The 24,843-nt window shown below is 36.8% G+C and overlaps 2 protein-coding genes and 1 long non-coding RNA gene across 3 annotated transcripts in view; 2 read left to right on the top strand and 1 right to left on the bottom strand.

The window, feature by feature from the left end:
• The window catches only part of LOC123318691 (protein-L-histidine N-pros-methyltransferase), a 273,638-nt gene that overhangs the window by 204,891 nt on the left and 43,904 nt on the right, over nucleotides 1-24,843 (top strand). The window lies entirely within an intron of this gene.
• LOC123318699 lies at nucleotides 4,433-5,125 on the bottom strand. Its single transcript, XR_006538390.1, has 2 exons — nucleotides 4,618-5,125; nucleotides 4,433-4,511 (listed from the first exon to the last, which is right to left on the bottom strand). It is a non-coding gene; the product is annotated as an uncharacterized LOC123318699 (long non-coding RNA).
• LOC123318683 lies at nucleotides 5,858-7,783 on the top strand. Its single transcript, XM_044905373.1, has 2 exons — nucleotides 5,858-7,598; nucleotides 7,705-7,783. Exon 1 carries the CDS (start codon nucleotides 5,878-5,880, stop codon nucleotides 7,357-7,359), a length of 1,482 nt encoding a protein of 493 aa, XP_044761308.1. The 5' UTR covers nucleotides 5,858-5,877; the 3' UTR covers nucleotides 7,360-7,598; nucleotides 7,705-7,783.

The following is a 24,843-nucleotide window of genomic DNA, read 5'->3' as shown; positions in this document are numbered from 1 at the left end:
TTAGATGCATCAGATCACTTTGGAGAGGATCATAATTGTTGTATCGTGCAATTTAGGGTAAAAAAAATGTAGAAAATCGAGGCAGTTCCTTGAAAGTGCTTATGATTGTTATGTTGAAAAAGGGCTACGATGTTTCCCCATTTCATCCCATTTTTACGAAGATTGTTGGAATGTTCGAACAAGGAGATTGTGATGCCCATTGTGGAAAAATTCGTGAATAATTTAGACGAATTTTATTGGTGAGATTTTGAAGTATTATTCTATTTCTTTCACTTGTGTCCCTAGTCTCTTCTGTCAGTTGGTATCGAAATGAGCCATTTCATAAAATCGTGTAAGAATAATGAGAATAATTCTGCAATCCTAAGTCTCCATTTTCATTACCACGTGAATATAGAGCGAGCCAATATCCTAAACGAAACCACATGGTCGAATCAGGAGATTAGTTTTTTCCCACTGCTTTGCGATAATTCGGCTAACAAACGGTCTAGGGTCGTACTAGGATCTAGTTCAGAAATCATTTTCAATATTTTTTTTCAACTTTGTCATCTTGGAAGTTTTGTATAGGTGATTTTCGGCGAAACGCTTCATTTTGACCAGTTCTACCTTATGTTGAAGAAAAAGCTTCACCTCCAAATACACCCCCTATACCTACATAATACATTGTGATTATAGTTCGAATCTGTGTGGAATTGAAGTTTCGTTTGGGGCCCTCTGTCGCATCGGCGAAACCATTCCAGGTTTCACGATATTCCCTCATCTCGCACACGCATGTATTCACCTTGTTAGCGTCCGGGTCGGCTCCGGCGGTGGGCCAAACGGGAGGGATGTGGGGACACGTTAAGCGGAGGATCGCGGTCCCGTACACCCGTGACGTGGCGTCGGATGCGAGAGCAGAAAAGAGTGCTGCTCCTCGAGCGACGTAATAGAAGAATGGGTGAAAACAAAATAACTCCTCCCGCGCCCCGCGCATCGCCGCCCCCAAGTGTGAGATGTATGCATTAGACTTTCAAAGTGTCCCGGCCGTTTCCCTGGCAACGCAGCTTCGGCCTGATATGACGCCCGGGCAATTTAATAAGATTCTGCGTCCCGTACTCGCTGCCTCTTCTCCTCGGCCGCCCCCGCCACCTCCTTCCTTCCGCGCCTTTCCAACTGGTTATTATCTTGACGGTCGCTTTTAACTAGCGCACTTCTTACCTGGTACTCCTCGATGGAAGAGCCGATTCCCAAGCGGCTGATGCCGGATTGCCGGAAGGGATTGCGAGATTCCGTTTCGGAAAACATCGCACGGGAGAAGGGGCAAGAGGGGGAGGAGGAGGTCAAGAAAAGTTTTTTCCGAGCGATTCATAAAGTGCCACTCGGGCCTCCTTTCATTCGTTAAATTCGTTAGGAAGTCTCGATTTTACGGAATGAATATTCATTCGTGAACGACCTATGATTTTCTTCTGGATTTTCTTTTTCGTTCATTTTATTCCACAAACTCAATTTTGCTTCAGTCAACGCTCAAGATTATAATGACATTAATAATAATAATCTTCATTTCCGATTATATCAGCCAGGCGAAACCTATCCGCTAAGCTTTGAAGTATCTTAAGAGGGTTACTCATCTAAATTTCTCAGTAAAAATTAATTTAATATACTCCATTCACTTTTATAAAAGCACTATATAAAAAAAATATTGCGTTGCCATAGCAACGAACAATAACTCATTAGAAGTATCAGTGTGAAGTTTGAGGTCAAAAACGTAAACCAGAGTTACGCAATAAATTGAAAGAAAGAAGATGTCCGCCGATATTGTGAAAATCGAAAAATTGGAGTATCGAGCCATCACCAAGTACCTACAGTCCCTGGCCATATTATTAGACGGATTGATTCGATGCAAAATCTCAATATTGAATTATTGAATTGAATGTATATGTTACATATACTCCATCTGTAAATGGTTTTCACATATAATATATCATATTCAATAAAAAATATTGATTTATTGATGATTAAACATGAAATTCTAATATTTTGCTGAGCCACCCTCTGTAGCTATGAGAGCTTCATACTGTCAATGCAGAATTGTTCGGTTTACTGCATTCGAGGATAATGATTTCATATGTGGATTATCGAAATAACGTCCGAACCTGCAGAATGCAAGACGTCCACTGGAAGACATAGTACTGATTCATACTTAAGTACTAATACTACAACATCAAAAATAAATGCCAAATAGAACAATTTAATGAGAATCGTAGATAAAACTGACATTCTGTGGAAATGAAATTCAAATATTCTGCTTTTTCCTCGGGCAATACCAGTAAATATAAAAAAAATCCTCAGTGCGTCCAATAAACTGGCCAGGGACTGTATTTTTAAAAGGGTTAAGAGGTAAGCAGATTTACGAAGATATGCTTAATACCCTTGGTGTCAATGTGCTTCGTATGCGACCTTGAAAAATTGGACTGCAAGCTTCAAAAGAGGTAAATTTTCCATTGAAGATGATGACTGATCGGGTACGCCAGTTTCTGTGTCAGTCCCCGAAAATATCGATGCAGTTCATGACATGATTTTACCAGACCGTCGAATTGGGCTAAAACGGATATCTGAAGCACTGAATATCTCATACGAACCTAGTTCACGTCAATTTGGACATGAGAAAAATTGCTGCAAAATGGAGCCCCAAATGTCAATGGTCAACATTCAAAAATGTTGACCAAAAGCGTGCAAGGGTAGAAGCATCCCGTTCGATCTATGCTCGATTTGAAAACGACGTAGACTTCTTAAACCGAATTGTTACTATGGATAAGAGTTGGGTACATTTCTAAGATCCAGAAAGAAAGTAACAATCGATGGAATGGCGACACTCTGGTTCTCCAATACGTAAGAACTGAGACTTTTACGTAGAACGGACAACATAGCGCTGATTTAAAGCCCAAAAATGTTTTGACAAGTGTCATAACCCCACATTTTCATACTATAATGGAATATATCAAATTTCCATGGCTAACCGAGTTCTAAAATAAAAGTGAATGGAGTATATATATTCATTCTTGCCATGGAAAACTAGAAAACTAAATTATTGACACATAATGTGCAATTGCTTTAGAAGACTGTACTGTTGAAAATGTCAAAATTTCACATAAAACCGTTGGGTAGCACCTGTCAACACTAGTTTTTGTATTCTGGTTTCAACAAAGTCGATATTGGAGTCCAATACAAGGAATTGAATTCGAATTTCGAGCCCTTCGATTATAAAACAGAAAACTGTTATTAAGCACTTTTTCTGTATCGATAGTACGTTTTCAGCGCCATCTCATTTTCAAATGTGGCAAATATAAGACCAGTCGTTCAGTACTAGGGATAATACAACAATATAACAAATAAAGATATATTCTTTTATATTCTTCAATTTTCGCGAAAACAGGGGTTCCAAGACAAATTTCAACCAGTTAAACACGAACTCAACAAATTTCGATATTTGAAACAAATTGCCTGGTTTGAACTTTAGGGTGATATACAGGGTGATTCATAACTATTGGGACATAGGCTAAGGGCAGATATACAGAGGGCGTTAAAGTTGAACTTTTTTTCGTTTTTTGCTAATAATTTCACTGTATATTTTTTCATCCGTTTTTCATTGAACAGTTCAGAGCATCGGAAGTGGATTTGAAGTAACGATTTATTCATTTTATTTATTCATTTCGAAGTTAAAGCATAATTAAAAACAATGTAACATAAAAAGAATAAACTTAAATTAAATGTTCTACGTGGCCTCCTCCGACTTCTATGCCTTTTCTAATTCTTTTAATAAAGGACTTTCGAACTTCGAAGAAAATTCAGAAGAGGCAAAGAAAACACACTAATTCAATTTTTTATTTAATTCTCTTGGCGATCGATTTCAGCATCTATGCCATCATCAGGCCAGCTGAAATACACATAAACATATAATCAAACAGAATTTCCATGGACAAGTTGTTAGACACGACATAACAATTCACAAGCTAACAGGGAGAACATGAGTGACCTCGAACCTACCGTCAAGATATGAAGAATCGTTGAAATAATTGTCATACGGGTATTATAAAAAAGGGGTTTATCAAAATCCGTTGTTTAATGTCAGTTTATCTACAAGAAGTACCAGAACCATCAAATTTCCACTTCAAACTCCAATAGAAAAGCATGTGTATCGTCATATGAGGTTAATCGAATGGACCGGAAACATTAGGTGACAAATCGCTGTCAGAGTCATAACACCACAGAATATGGTCATATCATTGGTATAGAAAATGGTGTTATTTTTCTTATGTTGGAAATGTCTCTTATAAGTACTTGAATAAATGCCTCCCAGAAAATTCTGAGATGTCATTTAGAAGGTGAATATTATCCTTAATCTCATAAAATCCCATTTTGAAGTGCTGGGTATGAAGAGGAAAAAAGAAAGTCTATAAAGCACTTCAGTGGTGGAACCTTGTATTCAAATCATCCGGTTACATGTTTCGGCTTGCGCCATTATCAAACCAAGGATTCTGAAAATTGTTGCTTGTAAGTACAGAATATAAGGTTGAGCAAAAATTAAGAAAAGGTGAAAAACAATAATCTTACAATTTAGTTAAAATGCTCACTGAAACTTACGATTTAAAGGTTCCATTGTCATATGATAAACATCAATCAGAAAAGTCACAAAACAAAAATAAAAATAAAATATATACGGTCAAAAGGCATAATAATATGGGACCCCAAAACACAAGAAAAGACAAACAAAACAAAACACAAACAAACTGACGTTCGTGCTGACAAAATCTTCTTCTTCCAGCCAAGGTTAACTCAAGTGTTCAATTTTCTCGACGATACAGTGGCGTCCCCCGGGGGAATCAATATAAGATTTTATATGTGTCTTTCACGTTGTTGGTCAACATCGCATTTAGTGTCCTGTATTCTGTGTTCTTAAGGTGTTTAAAGATTTCTACCTCCTCTAGAATTTCCTGTTTGTAGCCAAAATCGCAGTGATGAATAAGTTTGGTGTTCTCTTCAATATCGAACCTATGTCCTTCTTCCCTTATGTGACAACCGAAGATAGATTTATCGTTGTTTGGATTTTTAGCACTATTTAGATGTTCTCTTGTCCTCGTTCGAATGGATCTGCCACTACTTAAGTGGGAGATTAGGAAATGGCACAGCCGACTCTACACAAATAATAAGAAACTGAGTATAGTTACGGGGATACTTAGAGATAAGATGACGGAGAGAGCTTTCAACAATTTAATTCATCACAACAAGTCAAAACTTCACAGTCTCAAACTTAAAAGTACTAGAATCCAACGACAAAAAATTGATAAGTTGTCAAAGCAGGACATGTCTCAAAGCTCAAGTGTTTTTCTTAAGAATGGAATAAAGTTCAAAGAGCCAATACTCAACTTGTCAGATACGACGTTCAACGAATCAGAAACCAAACTGTTGAGCTTGGGTTTAAAATTCTCCTTCTCAAATTATAATAAGTCAATGATCACCGAAAAACTGGTCGTCGCAGTTGAGACTTTCCTGAAATCCAACAGAGTGATTAATCCTCATATAATTCGTAGTCATATTATTTCAATCTTAGACAAATTCAAGAAGTCCAGAATCAGGACACCAAAATATATAGTTGATCTTAAACGGAATCTCACAGCTATCTCTAAAAAGATTAAGGACAATAACTTGTTTTTCTCCAAAGCAGACAAGGGTGATTGTTTGGTAGTTCTAAATAAGACTGAATATATCAACAAAGTTCATGATTTCCTTTCCAACAACGGTTTCAACAAGACAACGAGGTCAAATGTTAACAAATACAACGCTAAGTTTAAGAATAAACTTTCATCCCTCGGTCCATTGCTGTGCAACAACTGGAGGTCACTTATGCCTATGTCATTCACCACCCCTGGACTGTATGGTCTTCCGAAAATCCATAAAGAAGGCATCCCTATCAGACCGGTGGTTTCGTTCTGTGGCAGTCTAGCCTATAAACTGTCAAAACATCTGAATAAGCTTCTAATGTCTGCCATCAATTTCAAGTCGGAATTCAGCGTTGATAACTCTTTGGATCTAATTAGTAGAATTAAGGATTTACGAATCCCAAACAACACTATACTGGCTTCTTTTGATGTGAGCAATCTGTTTACGACAGTACCAGTCCCGCAGACATTGCAGATATTTAAAAACAAGTTGATTGATTCTTCGATGTCCGACGACTTGACTAATTGTGTATTCCAACTCACAGAATTATGCCTTCAACAAAACTTTTTCAACTTTGAAGGAGAAATTTTTACACAAAGGGAAGGCTTGAGTATGGGCAACTGCCTTTCCCCTCTCTTCGCAGAACTCTTCATGTCATATTTCGAAAAGAAGCTGATTTTCATACCGAACAATCCTTTCAAGGATAAAATTCTTTTTTGGTTCAGATATGTAGATGACATATTGATAGCTTGGATTGGTAGTGAGGAAGAACTAAAAGAGTTCCATGAGTGGATCAATAAACTTCATATGAACATCAACTTTACATTGGAACTCGAGTCAGAACGGAGGATCAACTTTTTAGACCTTTCAATTAGTAGACACCTAAATAAGTTAACTTTTAGTATATATAGGAAACCCTCTCAAACATCCACCAAAATCAACAAAACTTCATGCCATTACATGGGCCATAAAATGGCGGCTTTCAACACATACATCACTAGACTGCTCAATGTTCCTTTGAGTCAAGATGCTTACAGTGAGGAGGTGAACACCCTGAGGTATCTGGCAGGGGAGAATGGTTACCATCCGGATGTCATTGACAGGCTAATTGACAGGAGAAGGAAGAAACAAGGCATGAAAAAACCCCACTTGTCGACTTCAGATCCTTCGAACAATAAATACTGCTGCATCCCTTTCTATGGCGGCATTTCACATAAAATCGCCAACGTAATTAGACAGATCGAAAACTCCAAGGTAACATTTAAATCTGATAACATCTTGAGCCAATTCATAATTAAGAATAAGAGCCCTATTGATAACTTGGACAAACCGGGCGTCTACAGATTGGAGTGCGGTGAACCAGGCTGCAACGTTGTTTATGTGGGCAGGAGTGGCAGATCCATTCGAACGAGGACAAGAGAACATCTAAATAGTGCTAAAAATCCAAACAACGATAAATCTATCTTCGGTTGTCACATAAGGGAAGAAGGACATAGGTTCGATATTGAAGAGAACACCAAACTTATTCATCACTGCGATTTTGGCTACAAACAGGAAATTCTAGAGGAGGTAGAAATCTTTAAACACCTTAAGAACACAGAATACAGGACACTAAATGCGATGTTGACCAACAACGTGAAAGACACATATAAAATCTTATATTGATTCCCCCGGGGGACGCCACTGTATCGTCGAGAAAATTGAACACTTGAGTTAACCTTGGCTGGAAGAAGAAGATTTTGTCAGCACGAACGTCAGTTTGTTTGTGTTTTGTTTTGTTTGTCTTTTCTTGTGTTTTGGGGTCCCATATTATTATGCCTTTTGACCGTATATATTTTATTTTTATTTTTGTTTTGTGACTTTTCTGATTGATGTTTATCATATGACAATGGAACCTTTAAATCGTAAGTTTCAGTGAGCATTTTAACTAAATTGTAAGATTATTGTTTTTCACCTTTTCTTAATTTTTGCTCAACCTTATATTCTGTACTTACAAGCAACAATTTTCAGAATCCTTGGTTTGATAATGGCGCAAGCCGAAACATGTAACCGGATGATTTGAATACAAGGTTCCACCACTGAAGTGCTTTATAGACTTTCTTTTTTCCTCTTCAATATTATCCTTGTTTTTGAGGATCTCATGCTGTTCAAGGAGAACTAGTTTATTATAGTTGTTTTCTTTTCGTATCAGTGACAGATTTTCTATTGTGGTCCCATGTTTACATTCGATTAAATGGTTTCCAAAAGCTGATTTAGGCCTGTTTTTTATATGTTCATTGAACCTTACTTTGGCAGCACGAGTTGTCATGCCTATATAAAAGGCCGGACAATCGTTACAAGTTATCTTGTATATACCACTATGATATTCATTACTAAGTTTGGATTTGTTATTAGTTAAGATATTTTCTAGGGTTGGATGTCGTTTGTTGATAATTAAATAGTCATGTTTTCTCAGAATGGAATTCAGTCTATCATTAAACTCTTTAAAGAATGGTATGGAGATGTAATTTTGTCTGGTACAAATGTGGGGGTATATTTTTTTGAGGAGTATTTTCTTCCTTATAGAACTCAAAATATTCTCAACATAATATCTGGGAAAGTCATTAGATTCAGCGATTTTAAATATTGTCGTCAATTCTCTGTCAAAATCATTTTTGGACAGTGGAACGCTCAGAAGTCTGTGGAAAAGAAACATAAAAGCAGAGTTTTTTATAGGGGTTGAATGATATGATCTGTAAGGGATGATAACGTCTGTCTGGGTTGACTTACGGAAAATATTGTATGTGAAAGTGTTATGCCCTGTCAAAGTAACTTTCAGATCCAAAAAATTTAATGAATTATTTTGCGCTTTTTCTATGGTGAATTTAATCTTAAATTTTATATTTAATGTGTTGAAGAACGCTCTTAATTCTTCTTCAGTTCCGGCCCATACGCAAAAAACATCATCGACGTATCTCCTCCATAATATTATATATTGAGCCAAAGGTAAAAGCATAATCAATTTTTCCACAAAGTTAAGATAAATCTCTGACATTGGGCCGCTAAATGGAGATCCCATTGGTAAACCGTCCTTCATTACATACACCTTATCATTAAAAATGAAAAAATTTTGTTCGGAAGCAATTCTGGCTAGAGCCATGATATTTTCTATATCTGTTGCGTCCAAATTAAGATCATTGTTGGCTTCAAGATAATCTTTCAGCTGTTTATACAAAATTGCAAGTGTATCCTCAACTGGGATATTATTATATAAATTAACTATATCGAATGAAATTAGAAGGTATCGTTTATGGGGGTCCAGCTTAAGAGAATTCAGATTTTTTATGAGTTCTTGTGAGTTTTTAATAGAGTATTGTGATCTCATCTTAAATATTCCATTAATCAACTTTTTTTTTTTTTTTTTTTTTTTTTTTTTTTTTTTTTTTTTTTTTTTTTTTTTTATAGCAGGGGGAATCTGCGACCGTGAAAACACGGGGCTCTATCTCTCGCCCAGAGGAACCCATTTCTAGGGAACACTGTGGGGTTACTCACTCTCCTGAGTTCGCGACCCACTAAACCTAACCTGCTTTTTGTTGGTTCCGGGCATTTGCCTATAAACCATTTATCCCTTAATCGGTTGATTTCTTCTTGCACATTGTCGTGCTAGGGTTTTCATGTTCGTCCATTTCGGATATCTCTTCTTAGTATAGTTTTAATAAGTTGTCGTACTCATTTTAATCTCTCCTCAATTGATCTCTCGGTCTCCTTTTGTAAATTCTCATTCTTCTTCTGTCTTCCTCCGGATCGTAGTCCACTAGTCTCCTGAGTTCTTCGTTTGGATGTTCCTTCGCTGTTTCGAATAACTTTTCAGCTTTCCTCTTCATAAATTCGGTGATGGTTTCCCACTTCAAATCTCGATATATCTGTTTGTTCCTGACAAACCAAGGCGCATCTATGGCACATCGTAGTAGCTTGTTTTCTGTTGCCTGAATTCTTTGTATATGGCTCTTTGCCGCGAATCCCCAAGCACCTGATCCATAAGTCAGTTGCGGTCTAGCAACGGCTTTGATTATTTTCAATTTTGTCTCATTTGACATGTGGCTCTTTCTACCTATCAGCGGGTAGAGCATATTCATCGCTGCCTTGGTTTTGTCAACGGCTTGTTTGATATGGCTTCTCCATGTTAGACCATTGTCTAGGGTGATACCTAAATATTTTGCTTCGTTTTTCCATTCGATTTCTTCTCCATCTACCTCTAGATTTGTTGTAGTTCTTAGTCTCCTCTTCTGCAGTAATATCGCTTGGCTCTTTTGTCCGTTGAGTTTTATTTTCCATTTAATACACCAGTCATTTATTTCATCTATAGCTTCTTGTAACATTCCTTCTATAATTTCTGGCTTGCGATGTCGCATTGCGATTCCTGTGTCGTCGGCATATAGTGTCAGCATAGTCCTTGGAGATTTTGGTATATCGTGAATATATATGTTATACAGTAACGGCCCAAGTACTGACCCTTGAGGCACCCCTGCTTCCATATATCTGGTTGTGGAGTTTTCTCCTTCCACTTTCACGTAGAATCTTCTGTTCCTCAAATAATTCCTAATCAACTTGCACAGTTTCATTGAATATCCAGCATATCTCATTTTGTAAATCAATCCTTCATGCCATACTCTGTCGAATGCTCTGGCGACATCTAGTAGTACAAGACCGGTTGCTTGTTTATTTTGGAATCCTTCTGTTATGTATTCTGTGAGTCTCAGTAATTGCTGTTCAGTTGAGTGGTCTCTTCTGAATCCGAATTGCTCTGCTGGAATGAGATTCAGATTTTCAGTTTCTTCTGTAAGCCTCCTAGCGATTACCCTTTCTACTACTTTTCCTAGGGCGGACAATAAACTTATCGGCCTGTAGTTTTGGGGGAATTTCTTATCTTTGCCTGGTTTGTTGAACACTATGACTTCTGCAGTTTTCCACTTTTCCGGATAGTGTTCAGTCCTCATTATACCGTTTGCAATATTTGTGAGAGCAGCTATACCTTTTCTAGGTAATTTCTTCAACATAGCATTCGTTATTTTATCACTTCCGGGAGCTTTTCTATTTTTCAAGCTTCTGATTATCTCTTTTATTTCAAATGGAGAAGTTGGTTTTTCTATTTTGTCGTCTACTGGTGGTTCGTCCATTTCTTCTTCGTTGTTCTCTACAAGATCTTCCAGCTCGTCATTATCGTCATCAGGTCTGTAATTTATTCTCGATTCTCTTTCTATCGAGTCCGCCAGTGCTTCTGCTTTATCGATATTCGTATATGCCATTCCTCTTTCTCCGTGGAGAGGTGGTATTTTAGTCTTTTCTCTTCTCAGGCATTTTTGCATTTTCCATGCATAATGATCGATAGTATTTAGTTCTTGAACTCTTTTGTTCCATCTATTTGTTCTCATGTCCTTCAGGGCATTTTTTAGAACTTGGCTGTGTCGGTTTAGATTTCTCTTATTTATATCTGTTTTGTTGAGCCTGTATGTTTTTCTTAGTCTCCGATTTTCCCTGATGAGACCTTTGATTTCTCTGGGTGTATCACCGTGTGGATGTATCGGTGCTGATCTCGTTATTTTCTTTGTGCTCTTTTTGTAGGCATCTATTATATTCTTTTCTAGTTTATCAACTGCTCTTTCTAGGTCTTCCGGTGTGTTGATTGTCGGTATTTCTGTTACCTCCGATTGTATCAGATGGCTATATTTCGTCCAATCGGTGTATTCTCTTGTTTGCATTAGTTCTCTTCTTGGCCCATCTCCTATTGTTAATTCGATGGGGTTGTGGTTAGAGGTTCCGTCCCACAAGGTCTCTATCGAGAATTCTCTAGTTATATTTTTCATAATTGCGATATCAATTATATCTGGTAATCCATTTCCGAATGCTAGGTACGTTGGTTCTTCAGGTCCAATAACGATAGCTTCATGTTTTTCAGCGAGATCTTTCAGTTTTCTGCCATTTCTGTTTTCCATCCTGCTGTTCCATTCTGGAGATTTGCAATTAAAATCTCCGATGCAGATTTTCGGGTTTGTTCCATCCAGTAAGTTGTTGATTTCTTCTTCCAATAGGTTATTTGGGGGTCTTTTATATGCCGATGTGACTTCGACTCTTTGTCGATTTATTTCAGCTACAATCGTTACTGTTTCTATTTGTGACTCGTCAGATCTTCCTTTAAAATAGTGTTTCAGATCTCGTCTAACCAGTAAGGCAACACCTCCCCCAGTGTTTGCGATTCTGTCACATCTATATATCTCATAATTCATGATATTCAATCGCGTATTTGGTTGTATTCTTGTTTCCTGTAAGGCTATAATATCAGGTTTTCTCTCTGATATTATTTCTTCTATCTCGGGTTTTCGAGTTCTGACCCCGTTTATGTTCCAGGAGACTATTTTAAGGGAATTTTTCCTAGTTGTATGTTCCATTATTTCAGTTTACTGAACATTCCTTGGAGTTTTTTCTCCATCTCTCTTTCAATTTTCAACATGATTTTGTTGAAAATTTTTTCAGTAAAAGTGTCTAAATCGTCGGCGGATTCAGAGACTTTTCTGTTTTCTTTTGTTTTGTTGATCGTAGGTTTAGCTTGGGGCATTTTCGGTGTCTCCTTCTTCTGTACTGGTTTGGGTACTTCTTTTTTCTTGTCGTCTACTTTGGAGGGGGTGGGCTTCTTTTTCTCCTGGACTTTTAGAGGAATCGTGCTCTGCTGAGCCGATTTCTGGCCTGTTTTCCTCTTCCTTGTAACTAATTTGAATTCGCTACATCCTTTGTAGCTTGCTGGATGGCCTTCTTCACCGCACAGAACGCATGTGGCATTTCTCTCCTCACCTTTTCTGGTAAGTTCGCAATCTTTTGTGCAATGATTGCCCAAACATTTGACGCATCTGTATGGAAAAGAGCACTTGTTTTGGGCATGTCCGTACCTCTGACATCTGAAGCATTGGCTTGGATTTTCTGCCCTTCTTTTTGATTCCACTACAATGCAGAGATTGTAGAGGCGTCTTATTTCGAAAATCTCCTTTCTCTGAGTTTTTACCAGGTATAAGGGTATAAACTTTTTGGTTTTATTGGATGTCATTCTGGACACCTCGGCGTCATGGATTCCTTGGACCTTTAGATCATTTCTTATTAAATCTAGGTCAGCATCTATTGGGAGATGTCTTATAACTGCATATATCTTTTTCTCTTCCTCCATCTGGTACGTGAAGTACTCCTTACCAATCTGGTCAAAATATTTTGTTATGTTCCTGTAGTCGTCCACAGTCGAGGCTACGATCCTGATCCCGTCTTTTACGACGGTTGCTCTGTTGTAGCTGAATTTCTTCAAGTAGAGAGCTTTTGAGATCTCTACCCAATCGGCTGTACCCATCGTCGTGATGGGTGGAATTTTATCTTTTTTAGGTAACTCCGTTGCTTTTTTTTGCGGTCTCTTCGTCTGAAGATGAACTTTCTTTACGCGCGCGTTTTGTGGGCGGCGCGTTCTGGGTTTTAGCAACTTGAGTTGCAAAATTTCTCTTCTTCTCCGGTTCTGGAGCTACTTGCTGTTTGGAGGAATTTTTGGGGACCGCTACCGGCTTTGCAATTTCTGCAAATGTGGGGGATTTCTGTGCCGTATTCTGTTTTGCGATTTCAGCAAAACTAGGGGATTGGGGCGCTTTATTTTTGTTAACTTCCTCTCTCAAGAGGCGTATCTCCCCGACCAACTGAGACACGGTTTCAGTTAGTTTATTTATTTGAGCCTTCAACTGCCCATTCTCTTCTTTGAGCCTTACAAGCTCCTCTGCATCTCCATCGCTAAATTCTTCGGTGTCCGTAGCTTCCATGTAGGAGCTCTCATTGTCTGAGACCTCCGACATGGCTTTTTGTCCGTATTGAACTATATGAGGTATTTCGGAATAATAATGAATATTGGAAATCCTTACTACTATGTTACTATTAAGCTATGTGGCTAAATTAAATATTTTCTATACTATCAGAAAAATGAATCGACTCACCAGTGATATCCGTGGAACCAGCGATCTTGGGATCTGGACTCGACACTGAATACACTGAATTTGAACGAATTTCCGCTCTATAACACATACACTTATAGAACTTACAAAAAACTTCGGAAGTTTCGTAGACGGAATCATAAATTCCGCAGCTTCGCCAGTGTACACTTTCACCTCCGCTTTCACTTTTACGGCACTGTGACACTTCGACTTTCTCGTCCGCTTTCTCTTTTATGACACTTCGACTTTCTCGTCCGCTTTCTCTTTTATAGCACTAGGAGCACTGTAGCACGTCTTCTCTTGTCAAGCGAATGACTCGGAATGATTAATCAACTTGTTTAGGAATTTGGATACTTTATGTGTGGGCGAGCCTATTGCCGAGGTGATGGGTCTGATACTTCTATCAGGCTTGTGTAGTTTTATTAAGCTATAAAGTTTAGGTGTTTGTGGATTTCTTTCTTTAATACTGAATATTGTCTCCCCAAATTTATGCAAGGTTGGGAGTGAAGTTTTTATGATGTTATTAACTTTGTTTGAAAATTTTATCAAGGGGTTGTTTTTAATCTCTAAAATGTTATTGTCATTGAAAAAAGTAAGAGTTTTCTCTATATATAGATGTTTCTTCAGAATAACTAATCCTGCGTTTTTATCGGCTTTTGTTATTATTAGATCATTAATTGAAACCTTCTCACGTATGTTTTTTTTTTTTTTTTTTTTTCAATTAATGATCTAATAATAACAAAAGCCGATAAAAACGCAGGATTAGTTATTCTGAAGAAACATCTATATATAGAGAAAACTCTTACTTTTTTCAATGACAATAACATTTTAGAGATTAAAAACAACCCCTTGATAAAATTTTCAAACAAAGTTAATAACATCATAAAAACTTCACTCCCAACCTTGCATAAATTTGGGGAGACAATATTCAGTATTAAAGAAAGAAATCCACAAACACCTAAACTTTATAGCTTAATAAAACTACACAAGCCTGATAGAAGTATCAGACCCATCACCTCGGCAATAGGCTCGCCCACACATAAAGTATCCAAATTCCTAAACAAGTTGATTAATGGAATATTTAAGATGAGATCACAATACTCTATTAAAAACTCACAAGAACTCATAAAAAATCTGAATTCTCTTAAGCTGGACCCCCATAAACGATACCTTCTAATTTCATTCGATATAGTTAATTTATATAATAATATCCCAGTTGAGGATACACTTGCAATTTTGTATAAACAGCTGAAAGATTATCTTGAAGCCAACAATGATCTTAATTTGGACGCAACAGATATAGAAAATATCATGGCTCTAGCCAGAATTGCTTCCGAACAAAAAAAATTTTTTCATTTTTAATGATAAGGTGTATGTAATGAAGGACGGTTTACCAATGGGATCTCCATTTAGCGGCCCAATGTCAGAGATTTATCTTAACTTTGTGGAAAAATTGATTATGCTTTTACCTTTGGCTCAATATATAATATTATGGAGGAGATACGTCGATGATGTTTTTTGCGTATGGGCCGGAACTGAAGAAGAATTAAGAGCGTTCTTCAACACATTAAATATAAAATTTAAGATTAAATTCACCATAGAAAAAGCGCAAAATAATTCATTAAATTTTTTGGATCTGAAAGTTACTTTGACAGGGCATAACACTTTCACATACAATATTTTCCGTAAGTCAACCCAGACAGACGTTATCATCCCTTACAGATCATATCATTCAACCCCTATAAAAAACTCTGCTTTTATGTTTCTTTTCCACAGACTTCTGAGCGTTCCACTGTCCAAAAATGATTTTGACAGAGAATTGACGACAATATTTAAAATCGCTGAATCTAATGACTTTCCCAGATATTATGTTGAGAATATTTTGAGTTCTATAAGGAAGAAAATACTCCTCAAAAAAATATACCCCCACATTTGTACCAGACAAAATTACATCTCCATACCATTCTTTAAAGAGTTTAATGATAGACTGAATTCCATTCTGAGAAAACATGACTATTTAATTATCAACAAACGACATCCAACCCTAGAAAATATCTTAACTAATAACAAATCCAAACTTAGTAATCAATATCATAGTGGTATATACAAGATAACTTGTAACGATTGTCCGGCCTTTTATATAGGCATGACAACTCGTGCTGCCAAAGTAAGGTTCAATGAACATATAAAAAACAGGCCTAAATCAGCTTTTGGAAACCATTTAATCGAATGTAAACATGGGACCACAATAGAAAATCTGTCACTGATACGAAAAGAAAACAACTATAATAAACTAGTTCTCCTTGAACAGCATGAGATCCTCAAAAACAAGGATAATATTCACCTTCTAAATGACATCTCAGAATTTTCTGGGAGGCATTTATTCAAGTACTTATAAGAGACATTTCCAACATAAGAAAAATAACACCATTTTCTATACCAATGATATGACCATATTCTGTGGTGTTATGACTCTGACAGCGATTTGTCACCTAATGTTTCCGGTCCATTCGATTAACCTCATATGACGATACACATGCTTTTCTATTGGAGTTTGAAGTGGAAATTTGATGGTTCTGGTACTTCTTGTAGATAAACTGACATTAAACAACGGATTTTGATAAACCCCTTTTTTATAATACCCGTATGACAATTATTTCAACGATTCTTCATATCTTGACGGTAGGTTCGAGGTCACTCATGTTCTCCCTGTTAGCTTGTGAATTGTTATGTCGTGTCTAACAACTTGTCCATGGAAATTCTGTTTGATTATATGTTTATGTGTATTTCAGCTGGCCTGATGATGGCATAGATGCCGAAATCGATCGCCAAGAGAATTAAATAAAAAATTGAATTAGTGTGTTTTCTTTGCCTCTTCTGAATACCGTTCACACTAATGGAGGATTTCATTAATAGAATTCGAAGAAAATATTATTCTGTACCCTTATGAAAAATTCAACTTTAACGCCCTCTTTCTTTTTCCACAGCAATATTTTATTGAGGTATATTTGGTCCTATCGCCATATTTTGGTCCAAACAATCTGCCCTTAGACTATGTCCCGATAGTTATGGATCACCCTGCATAAATAATTAAAACCTCAACATGATGAATTTGTCATTAAATTTCTCTGCACTAGTGGCAGAATATTCGACTGAAGTCGTCTAATCTCAATGGATACCTAAATACAAATTCTTCTACTTAGAAACTCTATTGCATAAAACATATAAAACCCCAAGCGAGGTTAACCTTTGAAATTGGTAAAAAATCAACGTATTGTCGTCAAAACGTTTCTAAGCAAGTCCAAAAACTATTGAAGAAATATCAAATTCTAAGTGCAGCCTCTACCTCCGAGAACGTTCCACATCGCCTGAAGGGATGCAACAATAAGCTCATATTATCGACGTCGTGTTCGCCAACTTTCATTATCTTCAGAGCTAGATTCCTGAAGAGTGCTCTGGAACTTTTTCCGCGCTATACTTTACAATTAAATAAGTTGAACAAAAAGCTCCTCCGTGCCTCAAATATCTCGGGTGGAAATGGACGAAGAACGAAGTTGCTCATAATCGATAACTGCGCTCGGTTTCCCAGTCATCCCATCTCACAATATGAATACAAATATTGGTTTCTTGCAGGCGAGCAGTCCTTAATACGTGTGAAATGAATGAAATTTATCTCTGACAAAGGCTTCCACGACCGATCGAATAAAAACCTTTCGATTGTATTGAATCGTTGAAAAATCGTCGGCGTATCAGGCGAAACGAATTTTCCCTCTTTTCATTTTCGATATCTTCATATTATTGATCGCCTCGAATTAACTGGCAAACGAGCCATTTAAATTGATGTGGAAAAAGCCGCCGTCGCGATGAAAAGGTATTGATGCAACCCAGCTTCGTTTTTATTTTGTGCGAGAGAAAAACTGGGCCTCGTTGATTAGTTTCATAGTCGATCAGTTTCCAGGATCTGTTCCAGTTACTCGCTAATATAAAATATTTATTTTCAACTGAAAATGAAATACTGATGGGGTTGAAGGTCAGGTTGTTGGAACAAAAACCACTTCTCAGACCATTGCCGACGTGTTTCGATTTTAATCTAAAATCTTCTTCAGGGTTCTAAAATGAATTACAAGATTTTTATTACCCATACACAATGCTAGAATATGCAATGGGACACAACATCCGCACAATAAAGAATCATATAAATATCTGTATACAACAGTGCACAAAAAGAACTTTTTGATCAAACAGTGAAAGAAACATTAAATATAATTCAGCTCAGCATATATGTACTTGATTCAACATTGAAAAATTCAAAGAACAATTACTTACAGTCTTTTTGTGGTTTCATAGTCATAACATGAAAAAAATGGAATAAACAATACAACTTGGACACCATCAAACGAGAACTGAACAAAATAAATTGATAATTCAAGGAACAAACTGCTCTTATCATACATATGCTATAAGTAATAATGAATAATGAAAAGTCGGTTTCTGATACCAATTAAAACCGACCTTTTCAGGCGGAGTTTTGAATGTTAATTCAAAGCACACCATCACACAAAAAATTAATATTATCAACAATTTGAAAAATAGAGCTCTGAAACTGTCCTCTCCCGAATTTCACCGAGATAACTAAAAATTAATAAGATCTATTCTGTACCAAAATCATATAAAAATTATTCACAGAAAAAATCTAGAACAAGTTCCAAATGGTAATATGATTGAAACCAAAAAATTTTACGGCCTGAGCTACGTTGAGGGTTTATCTGAGAAGATAAGAGAAACTATTTTACCGCTTGGTGTTGACGTGGCTTTTCGATGTAACAACACCAACAGAAAACTTTTCACAAAAATAAAGAGTACAACTCCCAAAGTATTGTTGAGTGACGTGATCTACAAGATTTGTTGCAGGAATTGTCAGTCTACATATATAGGACAAACAGGTCGTTACCTCAAGGACAGAATTTCCGAACATCAAAGAGATTCCCTCAACATACTCAACCCTCTGAAAAAGAAAAAGGAAGATAACACCGATTTAGCCGAACACGTTTCAAGTACACTACATTCTTTCAATTTTAAAATGGATTCAATAAAAATATTAGGACACCAAAATATTTTGAAGAAACTACACGAGATGATATTTATAAAACAGGACGAAAAATATATTAACAAAAGAACAGACATTGAAGGTTTGAATACTGCCTATTACTATCTCATCAACAAACTAAAAAAAGAAATAACTCGAACGAGTTGGATGTCATTGTCATTTGTGTAGATCAAAACAGTATTCATTATTACCTACTTATAGCATATGTATGATAAGAGCAATTTGTTCCTTGAATTATCAATTTATTTTGTTCAGTTCTCGTTTGATGGTGTCCAAGTTGTATTGTTTATTCCATTTCTTTCATGTTATGACTAGGAAACCACAAAAAGACTGTAAGTAATTGTTTTTTGTCTTTTTCAATGTTGAATCAAGTACATGTATGCTGAGCTGAATTATATTTAATGTTTCTCTCACTGTTTGATCAAAAAGTTCTTTTTGTGCACTGTAGTATACAGATATTTATATGATTATTTATTGTGCGGATGTTGTGTCCCATATGCATATTCTAGCATTGTGTATGGGTAATAAAAATCTTGTAATTCATTTTAGAACCGTGAAGAAGATTTTAGATTAAAATCGAAACATGTCGGCAATGGTCTGAGAAATGGTTTTTGTTCCACCAACCTGACCTTCAACCCTGTCAAGTAAATCAGTCTATCATTAACAAAGTCTCAAGCCAAGAACTTATTCTTCAGATTACAAGTCAAAAATACAAAGATACTTATACAAAAAACGTTGAATCTGCTTACCTCTTAAATCTTTTAAATACAGGTACTTTGGCTCGATACTCCAATTTTTCGATTTTCACAATTTCGGGGGACATCTTCTTTCTTTCAATTTATTGTTTTACTCTGACTTATTTTACTCTTCAAACTAGTGCATATTATGTGTCAATCATTCAATTGTCTTCTTGTTTTCTCTTGTATTTTCCATGCAAATAACTAGATTTGATATGCCTTCAATTAGTTTGTATAAACGTCAATTATGTCCGTCACATATTTTCGACTCCAAATTTTCCGACAGTGTTTCGACATTGTGATTTAAAATACATACTTAATTACTGAAACTCTTCTGTAGAACGTACAACATAGCGCTGATTTAAAACCCAAAAATGTTTTGACAAGTGTCAGAATTTCACATTTTTGTACTATACAGAGTGGAATGTGTCAAATTCCATGGCCAACCGAGTGCTAAAATAAAGGGAATGGTGTATATAGATGTCTAATTGGCCATTGCGGTGATTCACCCTGTATATTTTTGTCGTAAGTATATCCAAAGTAACCGCACCTACCTGAAGGAGTTGTAATGGCGATACACGTGTTTTCGAATCATGTAATTCATCTTTAAAAATTACAGATTCTCATCAAGATCCGACCTCATCTATTCGATATTCAAATTTTACCAATATTCCAATGAGGTCTATCACAAATCCTTGGAGTTGGCTGATAACAATCTGTAGTATTTCCTGCAAACGGCAATCCAAACCCAGCCACCTAAGTAAAGGGTATGGGACAAGATTCGAGGGGTCTCAAGAAATCATTGAGCGATATCGTCATAAAGGACATTCGACCAGAGAAATAGGGACGTGCTCAAATATTTGATAACGCCATTCACCGCGTCATATACACAATTAAATTCTGATAATAAGCTCGTAAATTGTAGCGGGGGTGAGTATGTACTTGGAGGGGGGCGCGCAGCTCCCAAGATTAATGTATTTCTAACGTTTAGAACAGGGTGGCGATGGCGCTCCATGAATAAAACAGTGTATCAGGACGATATCCTGAAAGGCCGGCCGAGAAAGCTGGCCGAGGAGGAGAACGGAAGTCGAAAAACGAAGCATAAAAGAACGAATTATTGTGGTCTCTCCTATTATACACTGCGAGCAGCACCTCATCGGATCGAGGGGAAGGGGGAGATTATAATTGCTTTTTTCTTCACGTCACACCCAGCCGATTTGAATTATGGTGGCATAGGTATATGTTGGGGGTATCGACTTCGCAGGATTCCCTTCCATGTACGTTTTCATTTCCTGGATATTATCTCATATTTTTTCGACACTGCTCTGCTTGGGAAAAATGCTCTCTCTCATTTTCATCACACGCATCTGCTTGGCCCTTGTTTGTTGTATTGAAGAAACTCTACACAAATAACTTTTCCTTCAGATGAAAAATTTTTTTGCCTTCAAACATTTGAAAACGTGAGTAGCATATCAAAATAATTTTGAATTTTTCTCGGAATTTTTAGAAATCGACTTGCATAAGAATAAGTATTTGTCACATGATTTGCAATCTGATGGATAACTTATTACACGCTACTAGTATTCAGTGTTATTCATAGTAGGAATGTGGATGGCCAAAAAACTATTTCCAACTACTATCCTGTGAACAAAAGTGAATATGATCTAACAAGGAAATGAAGTATCAGACATCATTTCGATACTTTCAAGTGAAGTTATTCGACGGATAAAAATTTCATAATAACATGGTGGATACTCCATTCACTTTTATTTTAGCACTCGGTTGGCTATGGAAATTTGACACACTCCACTCTGTATAGTACTAAAATGTGGGGTCATTGTCAAGACATTTTTGGGTTTTGAATCAACGCTATGTTGTCCGTCCTAAGTGAAAGTTTCAGTAATTACGTATTTTATCTCAATGTCGAATCATTTCGGAAAATATGAAATCGAAAATATGTGTGGCGGCGTAGTTGTACCCATGGTAGAGGAATACTTCATCTCACCATGATGGTACCAAGGGTAGCCAAACGATGGCATCACTGCGCACGACGGTTGCGATCACAGGGTAGATTATACGTCTATTGCGGTGCAGCATACGCCAAACGATGGCGCCACCGGCGACGCAACACTCTATACCCTCGACGTAACCGGCGTTTATAGCAGGCACAAACTACGCTGCTTCGGCGATTGTCGTAGGTAGCTGCTAGGGTTCATTAACCTACCTGATGAGTCCGACCCTAGCAGTGGGACGAAACAATCACCCCAAGAGCACGCCATTCTTCAAATGGCGTGAACTCACCCCAGACCATACCGCCAAAGTGGTGACCCCGACGTGATGAGGGAGGGCCGTCTTAACGACGTATCCCAGAAGGCCAGACCGGTTGAGACAATAGCTCGCTCACAATGCACGCTCCCATCTCTGGTATTTCTGACGCTACTCTAGACCTCCTTTCCCATCTTCGTAAACGGCGGTACCCTGCCTACCGTATCGCATCGCTTCCCCAGTCAGCGCCGCTGGTGGGGGAGTGTTGTGGCGGCGTAGTTGTACCCATGGTAGAGGAATACTTCATCTCACCATGATGGTACCAAGGGTAGCCAAACGATGGCATCACTGCGCACGACGGTTGCGATCACAGGGTAGATTATACGTCTATTGCGGTGCAGCATACGCCAAACGATGGCGCCACCGGCGACGCAACACTCTATACCCTCGACGTAACCGGCGTTTATAGCAGGCACAAACTACGCTGCTTCGGCGATTGTCGTAGGTAGCTGCTAGGGTTCATTAACCTACCTGATGAGTCCGACCCTAGCAGTGGGACGAAACAATCACCCCAAGAGCACGCCATTCTTCAAATGGCGTGAACTCACCCCAGCACATACCGCCAAATATGTGTCGAACATAACTGACGTTAATACAAACTGATTGAAGACATACCAAATCTACTTATTTGCATGGAAAATGCAAGAGATCAGTTTTTAAATATATTTATTTTTGCTATGGAAGAAAATTGAACTATTAACACATAATATGTAGCAGCTTGAGGAGAGTAAATGTTGTTTATCTTATTTGGCTAAAGGTTGAAGACGTTACATCAGTTGTAGATTTCAAAAAAATCAACCAGAAGACGGAATGCATATGATGCAGTAGTTGAGAATGGGTATCTCACGAAGGAATTAACGGATAATTACAAGAATGTTAAATTCTTCAAAAAAATCATCTTGCATCAATGGAGGTTAAAATAATCGAAGGAAGTTTCAAGCCAAGAGGAACTTCACCTAAAAAAAAATTTCACATGAATTAACAATTAACAGGACAACTGGCTCGTATTTATGGCTGTTTATTTTCAATACTTTTATGTAATAAGAATAATCATACATATATTTATTGATCTCTTAAGATATTCACAATGTATAGTTCAAGTCAAACGCAAAATAGAAAAATTAATTTTCTGGAACTTATTCTACAATGAGATTCATCCTATAGGTAGTAACTTTTCGCATTCGTTCACCCTAAAATAAAATTCTCAAATGGCACCATTTTTAAGGTCTCCAATAGAAGGAAATTTTTGTCATCCTCCTCATTCACAATCTTTCTGATTATGGAAACATTCAGATAAAATAACAATTTAGTATGTTCACTACCGTCTGATATATTGTAGATATTAGAATATCAGGGTTACCAATTATTTCATGAGAGGACCTGAATTCTAAATAGCACTTCCTCAAACCCTGTCTTCTCCCTTTTTCAATAATTTACATCAGTTGCGGCAACGGCGTTATGACATTAACGACATTTCATGAGTGCCAACCTTACTCCGTTCTAGTTACAAAAACTTGAGGAAATTATTTCATGGCCAACCGAGTGCTAAAATAAAAGTGAATGGAATATACCTATTAGATACTTTTGGTGTAAGATTAGATACTTTATTGACAAACTCGTCATCAATCCAGTTGGATTGATGACAGCAAATATTTCATAACAATCACACAACGAATTTCCATACATGAGAAACATAATAAATTCTACTAATACTGACGCACTGACATACCATCTATTATACTGTCTATCCCAGAATGAGTGGATAATCCTTAAACACCTCATAAAAGAGCCACTTTCTGCCCTGAAAAATACTAACATAGAAAAAACTAAACTTTTGTTTTTGAGTTATTGGCCATAATTTAAATTTGGGGGATTTCAATTTTGTTCATTAAAACAATAGTTTAAAATGACTTAGAAAGAATCGTTATTTTTTTACCGTTTCAGAAATATATCATACATCGCCCTAAGTCATTTCAAACTACTGTTTTCATAAGAAAAAACACATCCTTATATTATTGCTCAGCAAATATACCTGTTCAAATAAATCATAGTACGTCACTGAATTGCTATCAAAAAAGAGTCCCTTTAATGTTTTCATTTCAATATCCTCGCTCAAATAGAAACGGAAATAATGACCAAAGTTTAAATTTTACTATTGACCTATAACTCGAAAACCAAAGAAGATAGAGGAATGCAGTTGATGGCATTGTCAGTTTCTCGAAAAAAGACGACCGCAATGTGCCATGGCATTTTCCTCTATCTCGTTGGGTTGAAAAAGTTGCAGTTCAGGAATCACCAATTTTGCTCATCCTGTACAATGCATCTTCATAACTTGTGTAAATACTAAGTTATTGCTAATATTTTTGAGGAACAGTAAATTCGACCGAATGAAGAAATATTCAATAATTTCTTGTCTTGAACTGTTGAGGCCTAAATGAAGCAACATAACAGATGAAATTTTTGTTATTCCTCTCATTCAGCGAATCAAATTTGAAAAATTAGATTTATTATCATTCAATATTTTCTTTATGTAGTTTCATTGAATAGTTTGAATATACAGTGTGAGTCTTTGACTCGTACGAATATTTTAACAGTAGATTGTTGAGGTCAAAAGAAACACTTTTTTCCTTTACCATTTTATCCGAATCGGCTCAGTTTAAAAGATACAGAGTGTTGAAGAACTATAAAAATTGTTATTTTTAGTTCTATCGTACAAACGCTTTTATCGAATGAAATGAATTTTGGAATATAGTTCTTCATTTATTTGATGAATCTTTTTCGAACACAAGATATCACCCACTCCAGTTTTCTCATTATGACCATGACGTACCATAAAAATACCAAAAATTCAAAGAACCCACCTCTTTCAATTTGAATGTTTTGTAAAATGAAAGTATTTTCGAATAATTTTATGTATAACGAAAAATATCTATGAAATTCGAAAAATTGGGTACTTTAACCTAATGTTTTAAAAGTTCCTCAGATGTGTAGT

The sequence above is a fragment of the Coccinella septempunctata genome, chromosome 1, assembly GCF_907165205.1.
Source record: "Coccinella septempunctata chromosome 1, icCocSept1.1, whole genome shotgun sequence".
Taxonomy (NCBI): Eukaryota; Metazoa; Arthropoda; class Insecta; order Coleoptera; family Coccinellidae; genus Coccinella; species Coccinella septempunctata.
This window is presented reverse-complemented; position numbering and strand designations above follow the sequence as displayed.

Coding starts and splice junctions, on each gene's coding strand:
- LOC123318683 (XM_044905373.1), top strand. CDS start 5,878: ATGCCTATGTCATTCACCACCCCTGGACTGTATGGTCTTCCGAAAATC.